Source organism: Diospyros lotus, chromosome 14 (genome assembly GCF_014633365.1).
Source record: "Diospyros lotus cultivar Yz01 chromosome 14, ASM1463336v1, whole genome shotgun sequence".
Lineage (NCBI taxonomy): Eukaryota > Viridiplantae > Streptophyta > Magnoliopsida > Ericales > Ebenaceae > Diospyros > Diospyros lotus.
In genome coordinates, this window is record NC_068351.1 from 700,212 (window position 1) to 720,504 (window position 20,293).

The 20,293-nt window shown below is 38.9% G+C and overlaps 4 protein-coding genes across 4 annotated transcripts; 3 read left to right on the forward strand and 1 right to left on the reverse strand.

Moving 5' to 3' along the window:
• Positions 1-206: 206 nt before the first annotated feature.
• On the forward strand, positions 207-8,433 carry LOC127790140 (protein SCAR2). The gene is made up of 9 exons (XM_052319432.1): positions 207-613; positions 1,861-2,024; positions 2,271-2,394; positions 2,500-2,629; positions 3,300-3,361; positions 3,494-7,496; positions 7,586-7,672; positions 7,789-7,893; positions 7,986-8,433. Exons 1-9 carry the CDS (start codon positions 459-461, stop codon positions 8,037-8,039), a joined length of 4,884 nt encoding a protein of 1,627 aa, XP_052175392.1. The 5' UTR covers positions 207-458; the 3' UTR covers positions 8,040-8,433.
• A 1,625-nt stretch (positions 8,434-10,058) lies between these two features.
• LOC127790711 (probable WRKY transcription factor 33) lies at positions 10,059-12,501 on the forward strand. Its single transcript, XM_052320328.1, has 5 exons — positions 10,059-10,427; positions 10,517-10,669; positions 10,818-11,416; positions 11,510-11,671; positions 11,764-12,501. The coding sequence occupies exons 1-5, from the start codon at positions 10,194-10,196 to the stop codon at positions 12,218-12,220; spliced, it is 1,605 nt and encodes a 534-aa protein (XP_052176288.1). The 5' UTR covers positions 10,059-10,193; the 3' UTR covers positions 12,221-12,501.
• Positions 12,401-14,120, reverse strand: LOC127790712 (CASP-like protein 4B1). Its single transcript, XM_052320329.1, has 3 exons — positions 13,741-14,120; positions 13,488-13,623; positions 12,401-12,822 (listed from the first exon to the last, which is right to left on the reverse strand). Exons 1-3 carry the CDS (start codon positions 14,007-14,009, stop codon positions 12,631-12,633), a joined length of 597 nt encoding a protein of 198 aa, XP_052176289.1. The 5' UTR covers positions 14,010-14,120; the 3' UTR covers positions 12,401-12,630.
• Positions 14,121-18,166: 4,046 nt separating this feature from the next.
• Positions 18,167-20,228, forward strand: LOC127790866 (uncharacterized). The gene has a single exon (XM_052320592.1). It carries the CDS (start codon positions 18,538-18,540, stop codon positions 20,014-20,016), a length of 1,479 nt encoding a protein of 492 aa, XP_052176552.1. The 5' UTR covers positions 18,167-18,537; the 3' UTR covers positions 20,017-20,228.
• The last annotated feature ends 65 nt before the right edge of the window (positions 20,229-20,293 follow it).

Below are 20,293 nucleotides of genomic sequence, written 5' to 3' on the forward strand. Positions count from 1 at the left end.
TATAAAGCACCAAATACAAGAATAACATGACAGTAGAGTAGAGTCACAAATTTGCTCTGTATTTGGTTTTATGGACTTGGTAGCACGTATTTTTGACTTCCACCAAAATTGGGAATGGAAAATAAGTTTATCTTACTTATTTTTGAATTTAATAAATTAGGGTATAAATGTATAATGGCATTCGAGGAGACACATGATCCAATACAACGAGGGAGCACGATAAGCCGCAGGATGCGCTCCCTCCCTGTAGTCGTAGCCCTGGCGATGCGTACTTTGAACTCGCTTTAATTCCCTTCGAAATTCTGAGTTCGAAATCTGTTCACGCCATTCGCATAATACTCGAAGTTTCGAATCTCTCTCGGCAATTGCAGTCCTCGGATTATTGGCGGAGGAAATGGGGCGCAGAAGTTGAAGAATTAGGGTTTTTTTTTTCGAGTGTAATTGATCTGAGGACGAGGATGCCACTGACTCGGTATCAGATAAGGAATGAGTACAGCTTGGCGGATTCGGAGCTGTACCGAGCCGCCGATAAGGATGATCCCGAAGCTTTGCTGGAAGGAGTGGCCATGGCCGGTCTCGTTGGCGTCTTACGTCAGCTCGGCGACCTAGCTGAGTGAGCCTCGCTTTCTACTTTCTCGTTTCTTCTGATTTGGAACTTGGATTTCGTCTGAATTGTGAATTCGAACCTGATGGTGTGTAATTAGGGGTTAGGGGCTGGATTTGGGTTTCTCTAGAGTTTTGGTTAGTGACTTGCTTGCAAACTGGGGAATTATTCGGGGGGATGCGCCTGAGATCTGTGGGAATTGGCTTGGTGGTAGAATTCTTGGTTTGCATTGCTTCAAACGGGGCAGCAAGCCATTCGTTTTGGTATTTTATGGTAAATTCTAGCGTAGTCTAATAGGGTGACTGCGTGAAAATAAGGGTGCACATTAATTAGTGGTGTTAAGATGAAAAAGTAACCATAACCGCACATTTGAAATGTTAACTTCTTTAGTATTCTTGTAACTGAAAATATCAAAGAACTAAGAAAATAAATTTGGATACAGATAATTACTTAAACAGGTTTAGATACATGGATTTAACCTGCAAATTCTTTTAATGTTATTTGAAAGTGTCTTCCCAATTCATGCAGGAATGGATGGGATGTGTTTTATGTGAACTGTTATCTGGACATTTGACTTCACCTTTTTTATGTAATGCAACCTATGTAATGAAGTGGATGAAGCGCTTAAATTTATATGGTGGAAAATGGTTTTCTTACTTAATCTTTAAACAAAAAGAGAATGTTGATAAAATGATACTGTGAAGATATTTTTTCATTTTAAGCAGCTACAATGGGTTATTTTTTGCTTTCCCAATGGACAGAGTCATGCAATTTTGATTGCATTTTCCGTATCAAGTTTTATTTGTATTATAGTAGTCTATTTTGTAAAAGTTCAGTGTGATGCATATTTGTAATGACCTGTAGCCTGTAGGTCATGTTAGCTCATCTTTTTCCAGATAAGGTTTATAATTTGTATATGTTTGACCTTCCTTCTCATAACTTTTGAAACGATGATGGGGACGTTTGTGTTGGTTGGAGTAATGTATGTGTGTTTCTGTCTTGGCAAAATTATGTCAGATATGGCTTCAAAGGTCAAACAACTTATATTTGATTAGCCATGACAGCACACCAACGTTACACCACAACTCAACTCTATCTGAAAAGTTTATTCTATGTTCATCTCAGTGTTACTAAAAACATTAGTATTTTAGTTTTATTACCCCAGTTTTGTCGTCACTCTTAAAATTCATTCCATTTGGTAGGTGGAAGTTTTAACATGAGAATCTACATCATTGTTTGCTCCTTGTGATTTGAAGGTTTGCAGCTGAGATATTTCATGACTTGCATGAAGAAGTGATGACTACTGCTGCAAGAGGCCATGGTTTATCGGTTCGTGTCCAACAGCTTGAGGCAGAATTTCCCTCAATTGAGAAGGCACTCCTCTGCCAAACCAATCACTCATCATTCTTTCATAATACCGGTAGTGTACTTTTCTGATTAACTATCAAATGTTAATATATCTTGTCTTCTGTGCATTCTCATTTTGGTTACTTTTTGGACTCTTCTGTTGCATCCTGTAGCCAGTAGCCCCCCTCCCCTAGCAAGCTGCCAGCAAAAAAAGGGGATTTTACTTTTATGCAAGGCACATTAATCCTTGAAGTTTTTCCATCAAGATTGTTATAGAGAATCTAAAAACACTTCTATTATGATATATTGATATTTGTAGGTATTGACTGGCATCCTAATCTGCCTATGGACCAGAATCTGATTGCACAGGGAGATCTACCTCGATTTGTTATGGACTCTTATGAAGAATGCCGGGGTCCACCTCAGTTATTCCTTCTAGACAAGTATAGCTTTTTCTTTGGCTAGGTTTATTAATTGTTTCTGATTTAGTAACAGTGTCCCCCACTTATGAAATGAAAGTCGTACTAATTTTGCATAGTTTCTGACAGGTTTGATGTTGCTGGCACTGGATCTTGTTTGAAGCGTTATACTGATCCGTCATTTTTCAAAATTGATCCGCCTCCCCCTTTACTTATGAACACAGAGGTTCAGAGGGAGACAAAAACCCGCAAAGCAAAGGTGAGCAAAAAAATTTTTTCTTACATAGATTGGGATTATAAGGACCCATATTTTGTTGGTTGGTTTCAGATGATATTTCAATTATACTATCTGAGCTTTGTCTGCTGAAGCTTCTGGCACTTGAGACAACATGCTAGACCTGAAATGATTGTTCTTAATCAAATGCTAGCTTTTGGCTTCACAAACTTCTTACCTCTGTGCAATGACATCGGTATTACCATGGGAACAATAAAATTAAGGCTTATGATTAGGCTTATGATTGCTGTTGTTGTTTGCTATTCTTTTCAGGTGGTTCCAAGGCTTAGCATGCTTTAATCTAAAAGTCTCAAGTATCAAAGTTCCCTTAGCTCTTATTTAATCCATTTGGGCTAGGGTGATTCCATAGATGGGCATGCCTTTTGGGTTAAACTATACTTCTAATTATTTATTTGATTAATGATACTCTTCTTCTTAATATCCTTTGTGTTGTTTGATGATGATTCAAAATAGAATTTTAATTGCAACATTTAATCAATTTAATCTGTATTGTTACTTCTGGAAATTATAACCTTGTGAGTTTGGCTTGGCAATCAGCTCATTTGCCTTCTGCTAATTTCAACATGCACTATATGAATTTGTTTCTTTACTGAAATCTTGTCAAATTCTTATGCTTGTTCTTTATATTTGGCAGAAGAAAGGCTCACGGTGGAGAAATGGAGAAACCCCAGAGGTTTTACCAACATCACATACCAAGTGAGAGACACTAATAATTGTCACAATGCATGAAATTTCCGTCACAATGCATGAAATTTCCTTTGATTGTTATAATGCTCATATTTTTTATGTAGGTTGTTGATTAGCAATTTTTATTTCATGATAATGCAGATTGCATCAGTTATTTTTGGAGGAGAGTGTTGAGAATCATATAAGTAACCCTGCATGTCGTGTGAAACTGAAAAGGAGACTGAATGGATTTCCATATGATTCTAGAACTGGGAAAAGTTACATGGAGAAATTGTTCCAGATTTCTACACCAGGGCATAATGTTGTTTATGAAATATCTGGTGACTCATCACCCTTGAAATTGCCATCAAATCTTACGGGTGAACCAGGGAGTGAAATACTTGAAATAAGCATGGTAAGTCCTGGAGAAGAATCAATGCAGAGAAAGGGAAGCCCGTGTTCATCTCCTGATTTTGATGAGACTGAAGGAAAGCCATCCACAAATATGTTGACTGAGGAGGAGGTTGATTTTGGAATTTCTGAAGTAAGCAAACAGAACAATATGTCTGAAGCTGATGTTTGCCTGTCTTCTACACTTCATGAAGAGGAGAATGAGGAGGAAATAATGGTTGATCAGGAAAGAAAAATACAGGTTAGTACAGATAGTTACCAATCTGATGATATTGCTAGTGAGGTAGAGAGTTACATGGATGCCCTAGCTACCATGGATTCAGAGATGGAAACAGATACAGAGGGTAAAACCAAGGATGGTCAGCATTTATTGAAGACAAAGAATCAGGGGATAGATTCTGAAGCAAATGAAGAACAGCATGAATTTTATGCTCAATTTTCAGATTCACATTCAATAGGAAATTCTACTGCAACGGATGATGGAAACAGCCTCTCCAGAAAAGGAATATCTATTTCATCATATTCTGATTCTGTAAGCAATTTGGCTGAAATTACACCATCTAATGGTCATGTGTCTGCTAATTTTCTTCCATCTTCTGAAATTTATGTAGCTGAGGTTGTTAATATGTCATCTGACCAATGCTCTGTCAATGGGGGGAGTCTGTCATTCAAACCTATAGAACACATTACTGGTGATGCTGTTTGCATCAAGGAAGCTAAGATCCCAAATTATAGGCCTGGATGTGGAGAACCATCTTCTCATTCATATTTTACTGACTTGACTCCTATAATTTTACCTGTAGATGAAGGACAAAGTTCAATTGAAGGGGCATCAGGAGAACCACAATTAGATGAAATTTTGTTGAATCTTAATGAACATAATGTTCGACTGGGTAATAATGAAGAAGATAGCATGAATGTGGGTGATAATGTTAATCTCTCTGAAGTTATACCCCAAGCAGGAGATGATTTTGTACCTCAGGTTTCTGCTGAAGATGAGATAGACAAACAGCAGCCACAAGTTTTATCTCATGTGTCGCTACAGCTTCCAGGTATTTTGAAGCTGGCTCCTGAAAAGAAAAGCAGTGAAAATTTGTTTAACAATTTGCCTGAAGCAGAATATGCAGAAGATGAATTGAGAAAAAAATTGGTTAGTCAGATTGGCTCTTCACTATCAGTTGCTTCATGTACAGAAGAGCAGCCTGTAATTTCAGATTTGCCAGAAGTTGAAGTTCCCCCAAGTTCCAGTCCTGGATTGGGAGAACCATCTTCTCGTACATGTCTTGCTGGTTCAGCTCCTATGCTTTTACCTGTAGATGTAGGTAATAAATCAAAGGAAGGTGCATACATGGGAGCAGAACTGGATGAAGTTTCTTCCAACAATAATGAACCTAATGCTGGCAATAATAATCCAGAAGAAGATGGGATGCATGTTGATGATGGTTTCCCTAGGATATCTAATCTCTCTGATGATCTGTGCCAAACAAGAGATGGTTTTATTCATTATTTGTCTGCTGAAAAGCATCCTGCAGGTGAGTTAGGTGAAAAGGAGCCATATATTCTACATGATGCTTCACTGCATTGTCCACATATCATTGAGCAGGCTCCTGAAAAGAAAGGCAGTGAAAATTTGTTAGATAATGTTCTTGAAGCAGAATTTGCAGAAGATGATTGTAGCCAAGTTTCTTTTGACAATCAGATTGACTCGTCATGTTTAGTAGCCCTAAGTACAGAAAAGCAGCTACTCTGTTCAGCCTTGCCAGAGCTAGAAACTTGTGATTCAAATGTGAAGCCTAACAACACTGTTTCTGAAGTAGACAATACTCTTCCATTGTCTGGGGAGCTGGCCATTAGCTCTAGCCCTGTACTTGATAGTCCACAGGGTAATAACTTCACAAAGCAGGAGTTCCTAGAAGTAACAGAACATGTTACCTCACTTGAGCCAGATTCAACAGAACCTGTCTCTTCATATTCTAAAGAGAAGAATTTGTATGGGGCTCTTATTGAAGCAGATGGTGAGGTATTATGTGGATTCTCTTCTGATATGGATTTGGTTAGGAAGGAGGTGTCTGACCTTCAATTCCCATCTGATGTCCAAAACTGTCCAGATCCTTCACCTGTCCAAAAGCCTTGTGTGCAGCTAGACAACATAGCAGCAAACAATGTTCAGTCAGAAGATATGATTATGGCTACTGCTGTTGCCAACACTAGTTATGATGATAATGAAGACAATGGCAAAGGTGAATCCTCTAATGCAATAAAGTTGCAAGAAGAATCTATTTCTATTCTTCAGGATTTACTTGATGAGACAGATTTACCAGGCCATCTCCAAGCCACTGGCACAGAAAAGGAGGAGGATCAACATACAGTTGCTTCATCAGATTTGAACTCTGTTAGGTCCGACAATGTTCCTTACAACTGTTCCAACCTGGAATTGCTCGATAGCATTCCTGACTTATCTATGGCCGGAATATCCCAGGACAATTTGCATATTGTTAATGCCGGAGAACTCCTGCTGTGTTCAGATCTAAATGACCAAGATTCAGAATCAAACACCTGGCAGAGTAATGTTGTTGCAAGTGCTGAAGATGATGTGGGTTCACCATCAAATCAAGTGGCAGAGCGATTAACTTTGGAAGGAAAAGCGGCGTTACCAGTTGGTCAACTTGATTTGGAAAATTTGCATGCAACTCAAGGGAACTCTGAGCCATTCTTCGAGGTGGAACAGATGCAATTTTCAAATCACTTGGATCAAGAACACACCGATGCTTCATCTGATATTTCTGCAGTTCATGTGCAAAGCCAACCTTCAGTCTCAGGATTCGAGCAACAACTTGCTGTCTCTGACCAAACCAAGGACCTATCAAGTCCTCTCTTGCCTTCTCTTGGCCTGCTTTCTGAAGCATCTCAAATCAGTTTGGATGAGATGCCTCCATTGCCACCTCTTCCTCCAGCACAGTGGAGGAAAGGGAAGGTTCTATGCCCTGCTCTAGTTCCTGAGAATAATCTGATACAACACAATCTGGATCCTTTTCCACAAATATTGATATCTACCGCTGAGGAGAAAAGTCAATTTAGCCATCTAGCAATGGAGGGAGAAAGTACTCAATATTCAAACCCCTTTTTGCCACTCTCAACTGTAAATGATGAGCATTTTCAATTTGTGAATGAGAGTGTAGCAGGTTACATGGTGCATTCCCCTCCATTGTCATTGCAAGCATCAAACACGACTAATGACAGAAATATTGAGGATGATTTCCCAAGTTCTAGTGGGATACAATCCGTGAACGCATGTGCAGTGCTACCAACGACAGTTAATGATGAGAGGTCTGAACAAGGTTACCTTGTTTTGGAGCAAGGAACAGAAAAGCCTACTTTGGATCCATTCTCACCGAAGACCAATGAAGCTATAGTGTCTACATGTTGTCCCATGTCTTCGCCAGAAATATTGATCCAGCCTGTGCATCAATCGGTAAAACAAATAATTTCAGAGGACAATCACTGGGGAACCTCTGTAACCTCTGAGGGGAAAATTATGAGTCCTCCTGATACAACTTTTCCACCACAAATCATGCAGGATAATAAGCCACATCATGATTTTGCAACTTCAGAAGGACAGATTACTGGGCCATCAAATACTTCGATTCTACTGGCACCTTCGGATGAAGGAAAGCCAAATGGAAATCGGCAGCCGAAGCTTCCCCGACCCCGAAATCCTCTAATTGATGCTGTTATTGCGCATGACAAAAGCAAGGTAATTTGTTTTCTGAGTTCTCACATTTCCCAGCTTTTGATGTGCTCAAGGCTTAGCTTGATATATGATTTTGACATTGAATCATGCAGTTGAGGAAGGTAACAGAGCGGGTTAGGCCTCAGATTGAACAGAAGCCAGATGAAAGAGATTCACTATTGGAACAAATTCGAACCAAGGTAACGTGAAATCCCCCCACCACTTTTTTTTTTTTTTCATTTTTTTTTTTTAATTTCTACATCAACCTATGTTGTTTGTGCTGATGATCAATGGAACTTGAATTTTGTCGTTTCAGTCCTTCAACTTGAAACCTGCAGTTGGTACAAGACCCAGCATTCAGGCTCCAAAAACCAATTTAAAAGTTGCTGCTATTTTGGAGAAGGCAAATGCCATTCGTCAGGTTCGCTCCGTCTTGTGTTGTGTGTGTTTTGTGTAACCCGTATGTAAGGATGTTCTTTGCTTCCGACGTTAAATTGATATGTTGTCAAATAGGCATTGGCTGGAAGTGACGAGGAAGATGATGAAGAAGGCTGGAGTGATTCATGAAAAGTGTTTCCAGGGGGCTGCTCTGCTCTTCTCTTGCGCCGGAGTTTATTGCGGTGACATAATTGTTGAAGCTCTTTGCTCCGCATGCATATCATGCCATGAACTGGATTTGGAGCATCTATCTCGTCCTTGTTGTGAATAGGAGATTCATGCAACAATACTGTTTTCTTTCCTGCTGTACGTACACGCTCCTCCCTCCCATGTATGATATTTCTTCTTCCCCTCTCTCAAATGTAGTTATATAAGTAAGTAGTTCTTGTTTCCCGTCCACAGAAATTTTGAAGTCTTATTCATATGTCCATGCTTGTGTGAAAGCTGAGATGCAGCGCGCAAGCGCTTTGTTGTTGATTTTGAAAGGTATATATATAGGTTTGGAGCAGGGATTTTTCCGTAATGTATATTCTAATGCATTTCTTTTTTTTTTTTTTTTCTTTTTGTATTGTAATGTCGCTATTGTGACTTGGTTAATGTTACCGTTCCATCATTCTATTGACATTGCATCAAATTATATGACCAATGTTGCTGCCTTCCCTGTGATGGTTTATGAGCTTGATCACACAACACCATGCGGATTTGGACCGTTTGCTTGTAACCGACGGAAATCTTCTGTGATTATTCTACATTTATTATATTATTTGTCATGTTCTTAACATATTTTGGGTGGGTGGGTTGGTTTTTTAAAGTTGATTTCTCTCTGCTCTTCACTTTCCTGAGAAAGACAGTTTCAATGGAAAACAAGGGAACAGTGGAGGCTGAGCCTGCCCTCTGTTTCCTCGTTTCTTTGTGGAAAAGGACTGGTGACTGGTGAGAGTCGTAAGCAGCAGCCAGCTGTCTTCTAGAATTTCCTGCTCTTTAATATTTGAGTGAGTTACATGAAGAGACTTGTAAACGACGGTCTTCTCCAATTTCCCTTTTTTTTTTTAATTCAATTTATTACCTGCATTATAATTTTAATTAGATATAGCTTTAATGTACTTCAATAAACCCAATGTGGTTGGATTTACTATTTGGGTACCCACCCGGATAGAAAGGTAACAAAGTTCACTAACAAATGATATCAAAGTTATATCTAACTCTGTTCTTCATCCAGATTTGGGTTTGTCTGGATAATTAAAGAAAAACATCGTGGAGCAGATCCCAAATATTATAATCAGGTTTAAGATGGAAAATAACCCCCCCAAAAATAAAGAGTCACAGAACAGACAGGTTTAAGTTTGTCGATTCAACAATTAGATTTGAGACAAAGATTAGATAATATATAATTCTGAGAACATAGGAAGATTTTTCTTTTTAATTTTTATATTAAAAAGTACAAAGGTTCCTCGAAATCCAACTTTGGATGAAGACAATACATTACATAATCCCCACGCCATGGTCATCAGGAGAATAGATAACTTTAGAGTTGAATCCTAGAAACAACAGCATATCTTCTTAAATTAAATTTTAAGATTAAAAAAAAAAATTGAACAATTTTGTACACTAACAGTAACAGCCCAGTATTTAACTAAACTTTCCTTCTTTATTTAGCTTAAAAATTATTTTTCAACGAGCTCTCTTTCATGTGCAATCTTATTCTTGTTTCGCAATGACTTTGTATGTTTGCAAATATATAAATTATAGAATACTATAAATGAACTCGATTAGTTTTCAATCTAAATCCGCATGTGATGGAATTAGGATCTTTTGCATGACTGCTTACGATTGACTTTTATTACACATGCGATGCTGTCCAAAACCACCATCAAGAAGAACTACACCTAATTAGAAAATGTTTGCCCCTTTTAGGCCGAATCCAATGAGACCCCTCCACGTATAAGTTAAACCCAATAATGGCTTGCAAAGTGGCAAGGTTGAGAAGCAGCAGATTGCTGCTCCGCTCCGCTCGTCTTCTGATCCAGCAGCCACCGAGACCCAGTCAAGGCCACAAACTTTGACCCAGAATTTTTTCCACAGTCAAACTTGCCTTCATCTTCTCGGAAGAAGCTCCAAGAAGACCTTAAAAATGGCCAGTGCCGTATAAACACGGCCATACCTTCTCTTCAAATTTTAGACCCAGTTTTTCATTTTTGAGCTTCGAACATTTATTGGACACTAATCAACACCTACGTCTGTTGCCTCGCTTCTTAATTTCTTCCCGATTCTGATCTGGTTTTCATGACTTCTTCTTTCACTGATCTCCTTGCTAGCTCAGGTCCCGGCCATGGCCAGTACCAGCAAGAAGCTGGAAGAATTACGGTCACAGGTGGGATGGAGTTCCAGAAGTTCAAGTCTCTAGCTCCGCCTTCGCCGCCGCCCTTCTCTCCTTCTTCTTTCCTGGCCACCACCCCACAAGCTGGCCTCTGCCCGTCTTGGCTTTTGGATTCTCCTTCCCTTCTTTCTGCTTCTAATGTAAGTATATGGCCTATTTGAGCTGCCTCAATGGTTTTTGGATAATGGGTTTCTTAATTTGTTTTCTTGCGTTGTTGATCTTCTTTCAGATTCACCCGTCTCCAACTACTGGAAGCTTTTCTGGGTTGGACTTCAAGGAGGAGAGGAACTTTTCTGACTTCTCATTCCAGGTGCCCCAAATGAAGGCTCCTTCTCTAACTTCATCTTCCATTTTCCAGTCTTCTGCAAACCCAATTCCATCTGTACGTTTCTCTTCCCTCCAGCCAGAATAATCTTATTATTCTTCTCTTCCCCCCCTTTTTTTTTTCTTTCTGTTGTTTTTGCGGCTCCTTTGAGTTGACCAGAATTTAACTTTTCTGGGTACTTACATGGTGCTATGTACTTTAACAGGAAGAATCGCTCAAAAGCAAACATGAAGGATGGAACATGAACAGACCATCAGAGCAAAATCAGTTCTCATTAGTGAAGCCCATGGCAAAACCAGAATATGCACCAGTTCGTAGCTTCCCATCCGAAACCTCAACAACTCAAGCAAATATGCAGAGCTACGGCCGGTACCCACAACCATCCCAATATCTGAGAGATCAGAGAAGATCAGAAGATGGGTATAATTGGAGAAAGTATGGACAGAAACAAGTGAAAGGAAGTGAAAATCCGAGGAGTTATTACAAGTGTACTTACCCAAACTGTCCAACCACAAAAAAGGTTGAAAGAACATTGGATGGACACATAACTGAGATAGTATACAAGGGAAGCCACAATCATCCTAAGCCTCAATCCACTCGAAGATCGTCTTCGCAGTCAACTCAGCCTTCTTTGTCCAATTCTGAGATTTCAAATCAACCAAATGCATTAGCAGGGAATTCACAATTGGAATCTGCGGCAACCCCAGAGAACTCAGTTTCATTTGGCGAGGATGAGTTTAATCAAGGCCGTTCAATGAGTAACACAGACGATGAAAATGAAAATGAACCCAAGGCCAAAAGATGGTGAGTTAATTATATCCATTTGATCATTACTTTTGAGTGTCCTATCCAATAAACTCAAAAAGTGTATTGAATTGCTCTCCATTCTTTTTGCAGGAAAGCGGAGAATGAAAATGAGGTTGTATCAAGCTGTGGGAGTAGAACCGTGCGCGAACCCAGGGTTGTAATTCAAACAACGAGCGATATAGACATTCTCGATGATGGGTATAGATGGAGAAAATATGGACAGAAAGTAGTGAAGGGCAATCCTAATCCTAGGTAAGCCGTTCTTGTATATTGTTGATTTCAACTTCTTATCACTACTTCTTTGAACTCTGTTTCTGAATGTGTGTAACTTGGGTCTTCTGCAGGAGCTATTACAAATGTACATTCGCAGGATGTCCAGTGAGGAAGCATGTTGAGAGGGCAGGTCATGATCCAAGGGCTGTGATCACTACCTATGAAGGCAAGCACAGCCATGATGTCCCGGCAGCACGGGGCAGTGGTGGCTACCCTGCTAACAGACCTCTCGCCAGCAGTGGCAATGCCAATGCATCCTTAGCTATAAGGCCTTTGGAAATTACCAGTAATGTGAGCCATACAACAAACTTCCAAAGCTCCCTCCTTGACAATACTAGGTTACCGGCTACCAAACCTCAAGCTCCTTATGCGCTGCAGATGTTGCCAAGCTCACTGGGGGATTTTGGATTCTCAGGGTTTGGAAACTCTCCAGGCTCCTTTCTGGACCAATTGCAAGCAGATAATGGGTTGTCCAGAACCAAGGAAGAACCCAGGGACGACTCTTTTTTCGATTCATTTCTAAACTGAAAAGAATCGCTCACTTGATATACAATTACTCAGGCATTTAGCTCTGTAAATGTTACAAACTGATAAAAAAGAGGAGTTAGTTTCATTTGTTTATTTGTTTTCATGTTCTTTAATCATAGAATAGAACAATAGGCCTCGATGCCTATTCTCTGTATCAGACCAGTTGACAAATGTAGGAGGAGAGATGGAGTCTAAGAGTTGAATTTTTAGAGCTAAAGTTTTTCTCTTTCTGTGTAAACCTCACGAAATATTTAAATAAATCACTGTCTCTTGGTGTTTCAGTCTGCCGAGTTCATATTACACAAGGAATAAGAATTGAGAAGCCTGTGATATACACACACATTTACTTGTTCAGAACACAAAGAAGGAAACATAACAAGGAAAAGAATTGTGGAACAGTGTAGCTCTGTTCAGATATAAGATTGAGTTGATAGTTTATATCCAGAAATGAGGGCTGACAATGCCAGAGCAAAGAATGCCAAGAACTCCATGCTGACTGCAGCTGCTGAGGAATCTGTGAATCTGTCGTCTGCCCCCTTTCGAAACCTATTTGTCAAGGGAACCGCCGATGAAGCTGCAGACACCAGCAAGTACGCAGTAATCTATGCATGGTTGAGAATTTTTCTGTGTTAGGATCGGATCACACATACCGAATACAGAAATCAAAACAAAAGAGAAAACAAAAGTTCTAAATGGATTGTTGATTGCTGTTCTCAACAGACCTATGTCCACAATAACACAACAATGGGAAAAATCCACTCAACCAATAAATAATGCAGATTTTGTACAAACAAAAGCTATAAACCCTCACTAATCTCACAAATCTAGATAATAGGTTACACAATCAATAATTATGGCACTCACTCTAGACCCATAATGGCAAAAATTTAGTAGCATCATCTCACATAAGAATCAGGGTGTGACCAATCAACAACTATGTCTCCTATACCTACTTCACAGTCCACAACTTTGAATTTACTGTTCGTTATAAGACAAATAGGTTTTGGTTTCTTACGTTAAGGTTTTAGGACATTCAGTTACTAGAATACAATTCACTGATACCATCAACTAGATTCCATAGAAAAATATTCGAAATATTATAGACAATTCCTTTCCTCTAAAGCCTGCGTGAGTTCCAAGTCTGGAACATTACCAAAGCAATGAAATGAATAGACCGAAATGGATCAATCCCTTTTCTCAGAAGCTTCTCTAGAATTGGCAGGATTGGAAATTGAAAGAAAGTAGGCGAGATCAATTGAAGACCAACCTGATCACCAAAGAAGTCGACGAAAGCCAAATTACGGCGAGGAAAGAGCTGTGTTCCGGCGGAAAGCTCATAAATTTGCCGGAAAGTTTGCCCCGCCGTGTACAGCGTCGACAAGATCGCTATTGCCAACACATACCTACAATTCTAATTCGCATAAACTCGATCCTAATTCGAAATTAAATACTACTTGTAAAGCTTCTCAGCTCTCAAATCACACGAAACAGAGAGAATGAAGATAGTGAATAGAATTGACCTGTATTCGTCATAATCGTCAAAGTCTCTCCCCTCCCCGTGCCTGTTGCTAGCCATGATAATGAAAGCCAGCAATGAGAAGAGCAAAGCCAATCCTCGCAAGGCCAAACAGCCTCTCTTGATCAAATCCTCTCGCTTCCCTCGCCTCAGGATCCCCGTGCCGGCAGGCTTCTGGTGCTCGACGTTGCCGGCCGGCGTCTGGTGCTCGACTTCGATGGCCGGCGGGTCGTCAATCACCGGACTGTTCGTGGAACCGTCGGCGCCCCACATTTCTAATCGAATCTTAGCGAACTACGAGGGCAAGCAGCCAATTTTGCGCAGAAGAAACTGAGGATTCGAAGAGTTCTACGAAGTCAGAAATGAGTTCTTGCTTCGCTGTAATTCTTTTATTCGTAGAAGCTCATCGGTGTTGACAACTCAGAGGGACCGAGAGAAATGCAGTGCGGAAGACGCAATGAATCAAGGTGGAAGATGGCCAATAGCACACCGCCACGGTGGCACCAAATCTTGGGGTAATGATGTGGCAAACAATCATTGGCAGATTGGGGGGGTTTAGGCGAACCAGGCATGAGTTGAGGCTATAGAATATGATATCTGGGCCCCAACTGTAACGAACGTCGGTTGATACAGTACGCGGGCTCTAGACGGTTCGCCCCTTACAATTGGGAATTTGGCTTTACTAGATTAAATCTTAATCTTTTGATTAAGAACAGAGTATTAGGATTTAATTTAATATTAAAATATGTTACTTGGCTTAATGCTTATAATTTGGGCCCGTATTTTTATTTTTTATTAAAAATATATTTTAATATTTAAAATTTATCCATGTTGTGAACTAGATATTTAAAATTTATCCATGTTGTGAACTAGGCTTGCAGATGAGCCATGTTGCTCGTGCTCGATTTAGCGTTCGATTTGAAACTAACCCTAATCTTAAAATTCAATTTATAAACAAGTTGAACTTGAATTCAGTAAAGTTTAGTTCATTAAAACTTGTAAATATGTTCCATTAGATTAGAAATTTACAAATAACTCGTAAATAATCTTATTTATAAATACATTAACATATTTATTTATAATTTTATAAATAAAATATTTTACATAAAATTATCAAAATTTAAATTATTATAATATTATAATTAAATTGAATATATTTGAAATTATTATATATATTAATTTGGTTATTTGAAATTAGGAGATTTTGGTCAAGCTCAAATTCGACGGAAGAGGCTTGGACTTGAATTGAGCTTGAGGTCAAGATTTAAGCACAAACTCGATTAAACTTAGAAATTGACTTGCCAATCGAACTTGAGTTTAGTAAAACTTGACTCATCTTGAATTGATTTCAACCTATTCTAAATTTAGGTGATTATAAAAAAAGATACAATACTTATATTGGAAGTTATCAAGTCGCCTGATATGGAGTCTTGTTTGGGTCTAGTTGTCTTTTTAGGACGAGAATTTGGTATGAGTAATATTATTTATTTATATTAAAAATGAATCTTCAATTTAGTTGACAATATATGTTAGGTTTGAATAGAAATGACACCAACACCAAGAGAGGGGTGAATTGAGTTATTTTAAAATTTTGATTGAAATTTGAAAATTCTTTTGATGAAAAATGAGATTTTAGTATAAGTGAGAATTAATGAAATGCTTAGAACAATGAATGAAACAAAGAGCACAAGCAAATAAGAGGCACAACGATATATAGTGGTTCGGCTTAAATCAAGCCTAATCCACTACCTTAACTCCTCACTAAGGATTTTTCAATTGATCCACTAAAAACCTCCTATCTCTCCGGATAGGCCCTCTAGCAACAAGCTAGGAAGATACAACCTCTTACTTAACCAAGCAAACCCTCTAGCACTAAGTTAGATATTTCAACCCCTTGCTTCAATAAGCAAGTCCTCTATCACAACAAGTTAGTAATTTTACAAAGTAGTACAAGATAAGAGAGGATCTAAGAGTTAACACTCCCAGTTATAAATTCTCTCAATAATACAATAAGGCTTGAAGATAAATTTATAAAGATAAGCACAAAGCCTTTTTGGAGAGAAATAAAATCACCAATGAAGCACACAATAAAGTAAGCACTTGGAAGCTTGAAACGTAATCTCTTGGTTGTTTTGAATCAGCCATTTGATCTCTATTTATAGAGCATCTCGAGCCAATTCAAAAATATAGCCGTTGGAGATTTGAACAGAGGAGAATCTAGTCGTTGGAAGCTGTTTGGGACATAAACTGTCGACATTTAATGAAGAACTGTCGATAGTATTGAAGAACTGTCGACATTTAGATACAGAGAGCAATGTTTGAAACTGTCGACAGTTTTTATTTAATTGTCGACATTTTTATAAAAACTGTCGACATCTTGAAACAAACTGTTGACAGTTTGCCAAGATAAAAATTCACTACTTTGATGATACAATTCACAACATAATTCACAACATATTTACATTTCTTTAGTTTAAGTAAATGTCCTCATTTTATTTTATTTATATTTTACCTTCCATTTACTTTAATACATAAATGTAAATAAGAAAGTACCCCTATTTAGATTCAATAAAAATATCTAAAAAATCAAAATCCATAACAATAAGAAAGTAAAATTTGGGTTTTAGTACAAACTTAGGATTTTACAATTTTACCATCTTCAAGATATACACTTTTTATTTCTTGAAAAAATCGTTAAAAATCATTTTAACACCAATGAATGTTAGCTATTGAAATACCGGGAAATAGTTTTTCAAAAAGAAAATATTTTCATATATGTCTCCTTATAATGTACTAATCTTTTAGACTTAAAAAAAAATATAAATCATTCGGTTTTCATTTCACATAAGTACTTGAAATTGATTTTTGTTAAAAACCATAAACTTGACTTGGGGATCAAAACCAAATGATGTTTTTCATCACCAAAAGTAATCACAAGTGTAAAAACATCAATATAAACATCAACACCTAAATTTTTTTATTTTTTAATAAAAATGTATCAATTAGATAAATAATATCACTCACAAGAATAGCTAGTTGGCTGTCTATCTCAAATCCATTGGGCCCAACTCTGGTATACTTTAACATTACCAAATTTGCATAATGGATGGGCCCATTCCAGTCCATAAAATTACAATTGATATTTACGCACTTTTGATGATTTATTCCATTTTCTCGAGAGATAATGGAATAAGATTAGGGATTTGCTCAATTCTTCTGATTTTGATAAATGAATTTTGACATTACATGGAGATTTTGTTTATGAATAAGAAAAACTAGGTATTGGACTTATTTCTTCCTTTAATTTTGAATATTTTAATTTAAATAAAATTCACATCATTAACTCTAATAACCCATCACTGTCTACCGAATAAATAAACATATTGTGTTATGAGTAACAAATAATTTGGATCGTCCTTCTCCTTCTTCCTTCCTAATGCCCGCCCACATGGCAGACACCTGTTTCAGTGCCATCCACTGTTTGAGGTTTCCCGTGGGTGGGTGGGTGGCCTTGGTGTCAGGCCTTCTTAATTAATGATGTGAACCGGTTGACTTCAAATTCAACCAGTTTTTATATCAATAAATCTATTCCTTTTTATATTTGGTCGCATTGGGATTGGAATGAACCAATGATTAAGAAGAAGAATTTAATGCTGTTGCATAACGTCTCCTTCGTTAATCCATGGAGACGCCCATTTAATTCAGCCTCACCCTTTCAATAATGACTCCATCCTGCCTCTAGTTTTTGTATCTCTATTATTTTTAAATACACTTTCAAATTATATAATTTTATCTCAATTACGCACTTTATTTTAGTTAATCTAGTTCGTGTACTAAAATACTTAAAATATTTCTTGTGCCCTCGCAAATTGATTGTCATCTCCGTCACAACTTAAGCCAACGAAAAGACAGGTGTAGACCGCTTGGTACTACTAATAAACGAAAATAGAAGATGTAGATCTTCGTTGGTGAGAGAAGGCATAATACGAAGAGGTGAAGTTGCCTTTTCGCCTTTAGTCTTTCTTAATTGATGAGAGCTTACATGTGTCACCTTGTCTTTGTCTTTGCTTATCAATTTTCATTGGTGTGTACTTGTCTTGTTGTCATATAGAAATTATGATAGAAATGATGATCAATATGTATGAACGTGAGAGATATTTTAAATTTTTTAGTATAAATATATTATACGCATTAGATTAACTATGATAAGGTATACAATTAACTCTAAATTATATAATTTAAAAATATAATTAAAATAATAAAAAATTATAAATCTAAATAACAAAACATATAAATATAAAAACTAAAATATCTATTTATTCTCATTTCTTTGTCGATCAGGCCAAGCCGAAGTCAAAGAAGCCCAACGGTTCAATTCATTCATCTGGACCCGCCAGCCGCCACCACACATTGCTGGCAAACTCGATATTCCAACAAAAGTCCAGGGACAGTTTGGGGAAATCAATCCTCCCATCTATCTCCGTGTCCGCGTGGCCGCCGACAGTGACGCGTCTTCCTCCTCCTCCTCCTCCTCCTTCCCACACGCCATTTTTTCCTGACGTTAGATATATAGGACGAAAGGACCGAACACAGAGAAAGCCAAAGCGACTCAGGCTTCCGACGTCACACGACGATGTCTTCCCGTTTTGCCCCTCACAAGTCTCCCAATTTCCGGTTCCACCTCCTCCGCTCTCTCGTCGGCGCTAACCACACCTCCGCCCGGTTCTGCTCTCGTTAAAACCACCCTCTCTGCTTCTCTGCCCTTAATTTCTCTTTTCTTCAAATAGCTACGCTGATCAATATGGAAACTAGTAAACCCAACTTACTTAGAAATGTTTTGGTCCGGCTGTTCCTACTCTCTCTGCTTGTCATCGCCGTCCGATTTGCGTACCTCGTCGCCATCCGTGGGGAATCATGCGACCTCGGCGACTTCTGCTTCTTCTCGTCGCCGGAAAATCTCAACCTTGTCGTCAGAAAATATGATTTCCGCTCCTCGGCTATGATCGTCGACGATGCCGTCCTCTCGGCTCCCGCCAAACTCGACGGCCGTGGCAGGGCCGTGCTGTTCTATTCATCGGTCTTTCAGGATCTGATTGCGGAGGGGTATTTGTCGGTTGATTCGAGGGCGCTCTGCATTGGAACGCCGAGCGCGGAGGAGGTTTCGGGTTTGAAAGAGATCGGCGTTAAGGACGCGACCGGGATTTACAAGAAGCCAGCTCGACAGCCCTTCGATGACAACACGTTCGACTTCATATTCTCTGGCGTCGGCCAGCTCGATAACTCGCCTTCGCCGGCCGAATTCGCCGCCGAGGTCTCGAGGACGCTAAGGCCCGAAGGGTTTCTGGTTGTCCACACAGCTTCGAAAGATACGTATAGCTTCAATTCGTTTATTGATTTATTCAATTGCTGTAAATTCGTACGCACTCGTGAAATCGAAGGCTTTGATTCCTCACACGTTCGTGAAATTGTTATGAAGAAAGAGAATGGAATTGTCCGCGACAGGATTGCCATTTCATCATCCGATGGCAATTCGCTGAATAACTGCTCCGTTCCGGGATATAAACAGCAATTGATCCGGAAAGCCGAGCCTCTTATTGCAGAAGAGCCTCTAAAACCATGGATTACGTTGAAGAGAAATATAAAGAATATAAAGTACCTTCCATCAATGGCTGACATTAGCTTCAAGCAAAGATACGTATATGTAGATGTTGGAGCCCGGAGCTATGGCTCCAGCATTGTGAGCTGGTTCAAGAAACAATACCCAAAACAAAACAAGACATTTGAAATTTACGCGATTGAGGCGGATAAAGCTTTCCATGAAGAGTACAGACACAAGAAACGGGTCACATTGTTGCCTTATGCGGCGTGGGTGAGGGACGAGACCTTGCTCTTCGAGGTTAATCAAGACCCGGGTAGGGAGACAGGAAAAGGGAGGGGAATGGGTAGGATTCAGCCGGTTCAATCATCAGATAGCATTGGAGATGTGGGTAATGTTCAGGGATTCGACTTTGCGAATTGGTTGAAGAACACGGTATCAGACAAGGATTACGTGGTGATGAAGATGGATGTGGAAGGGACTGAATTCGAACTAATACCCAGGTTGTTTGAGACGGGAGCCATTTGTTTGATCGATGAGGTCTTTCTGGAGTGCCACTATAAAAGGTGGCAAAAGTGCTGCCCCGGTGAGAGATCATCCAAGTATGAAAAAACTTATGGCCAATGCTTGGAGCTGTTTACTTCCCTCAGAGACAACGGAGTTCTTGTCCATCAATGGTGGTGACCCCGGCATCCATGATGCAAGCTCTAAATCTAACACTAGTGCTTCCTTTCCGTTCTTTGATTGTGTTTCTCTTTTCATTTACAGTAGATGATTCTTAGTTTATTTACCCTGAACAAACCAAAAAGAAGTAGTTTTTTGTTGTTGGTCTTCTTGTAGCCAAAGCTTTTTATATCAGAAGCCATACCATTGAATTAAAATTCATCATTCCATCATACTGCCTCTTGTTTCCTTGCTTCTCTTTTAGGCAATCGCTAAGCTACTTTACGTGCATTACAGA

Excerpts from the sequence above, each read along its gene's own strand:
- LOC127790140 (XM_052319432.1), top strand. The coding sequence starts at position 459 with ATGCCACTGACTCGGTATCAGATAAGGAATGAGTACAGCTTGGCGGAT. Across the intron at positions 2,630-3,299 it reads CAAAAACCCGCAAAGCAAAG|AAGAAAGGCTCACGGTGGAG; the intron begins GTGAGCAAAAAA and ends TATATTTGGCAG. Across the intron at positions 7,894-7,985 it reads AGGCAAATGCCATTCGTCAG|GCATTGGCTGGAAGTGACGA; the intron begins GTTCGCTCCGTC and ends GTTGTCAAATAG.
- LOC127790711 (XM_052320328.1), top strand. The coding sequence starts at position 10,194 with ATGACTTCTTCTTTCACTGATCTCCTTGCTAGCTCAGGTCCCGGCCAT. Across the intron at positions 10,428-10,516 it reads CCCTTCTTTCTGCTTCTAAT|ATTCACCCGTCTCCAACTAC; the intron begins GTAAGTATATGG and ends ATCTTCTTTCAG. Across the intron at positions 11,417-11,509 it reads GAACCCAAGGCCAAAAGATG|GAAAGCGGAGAATGAAAATG; the intron begins GTGAGTTAATTA and ends TTCTTTTTGCAG.
- LOC127790712 (XM_052320329.1), bottom strand. The coding sequence starts at position 14,009 with ATGTGGGGCGCCGACGGTTCCACGAACAGTCCGGTGATTGACGACCCG. Across the intron at positions 13,624-13,740 it reads GACGATTATGACGAATACAG|GTATGTGTTGGCAATAGCGA; the intron begins GTCAATTCTATT and ends TTAGAATTGTAG. Across the intron at positions 12,823-13,487 it reads TCGACTTCTTTGGTGATCAG|ATTACTGCGTACTTGCTGGT; the intron begins GTTGGTCTTCAA and ends AACCATGCATAG.
- LOC127790866 (XM_052320592.1), top strand. The coding sequence starts at position 18,538 with ATGGAAACTAGTAAACCCAACTTACTTAGAAATGTTTTGGTCCGGCTG.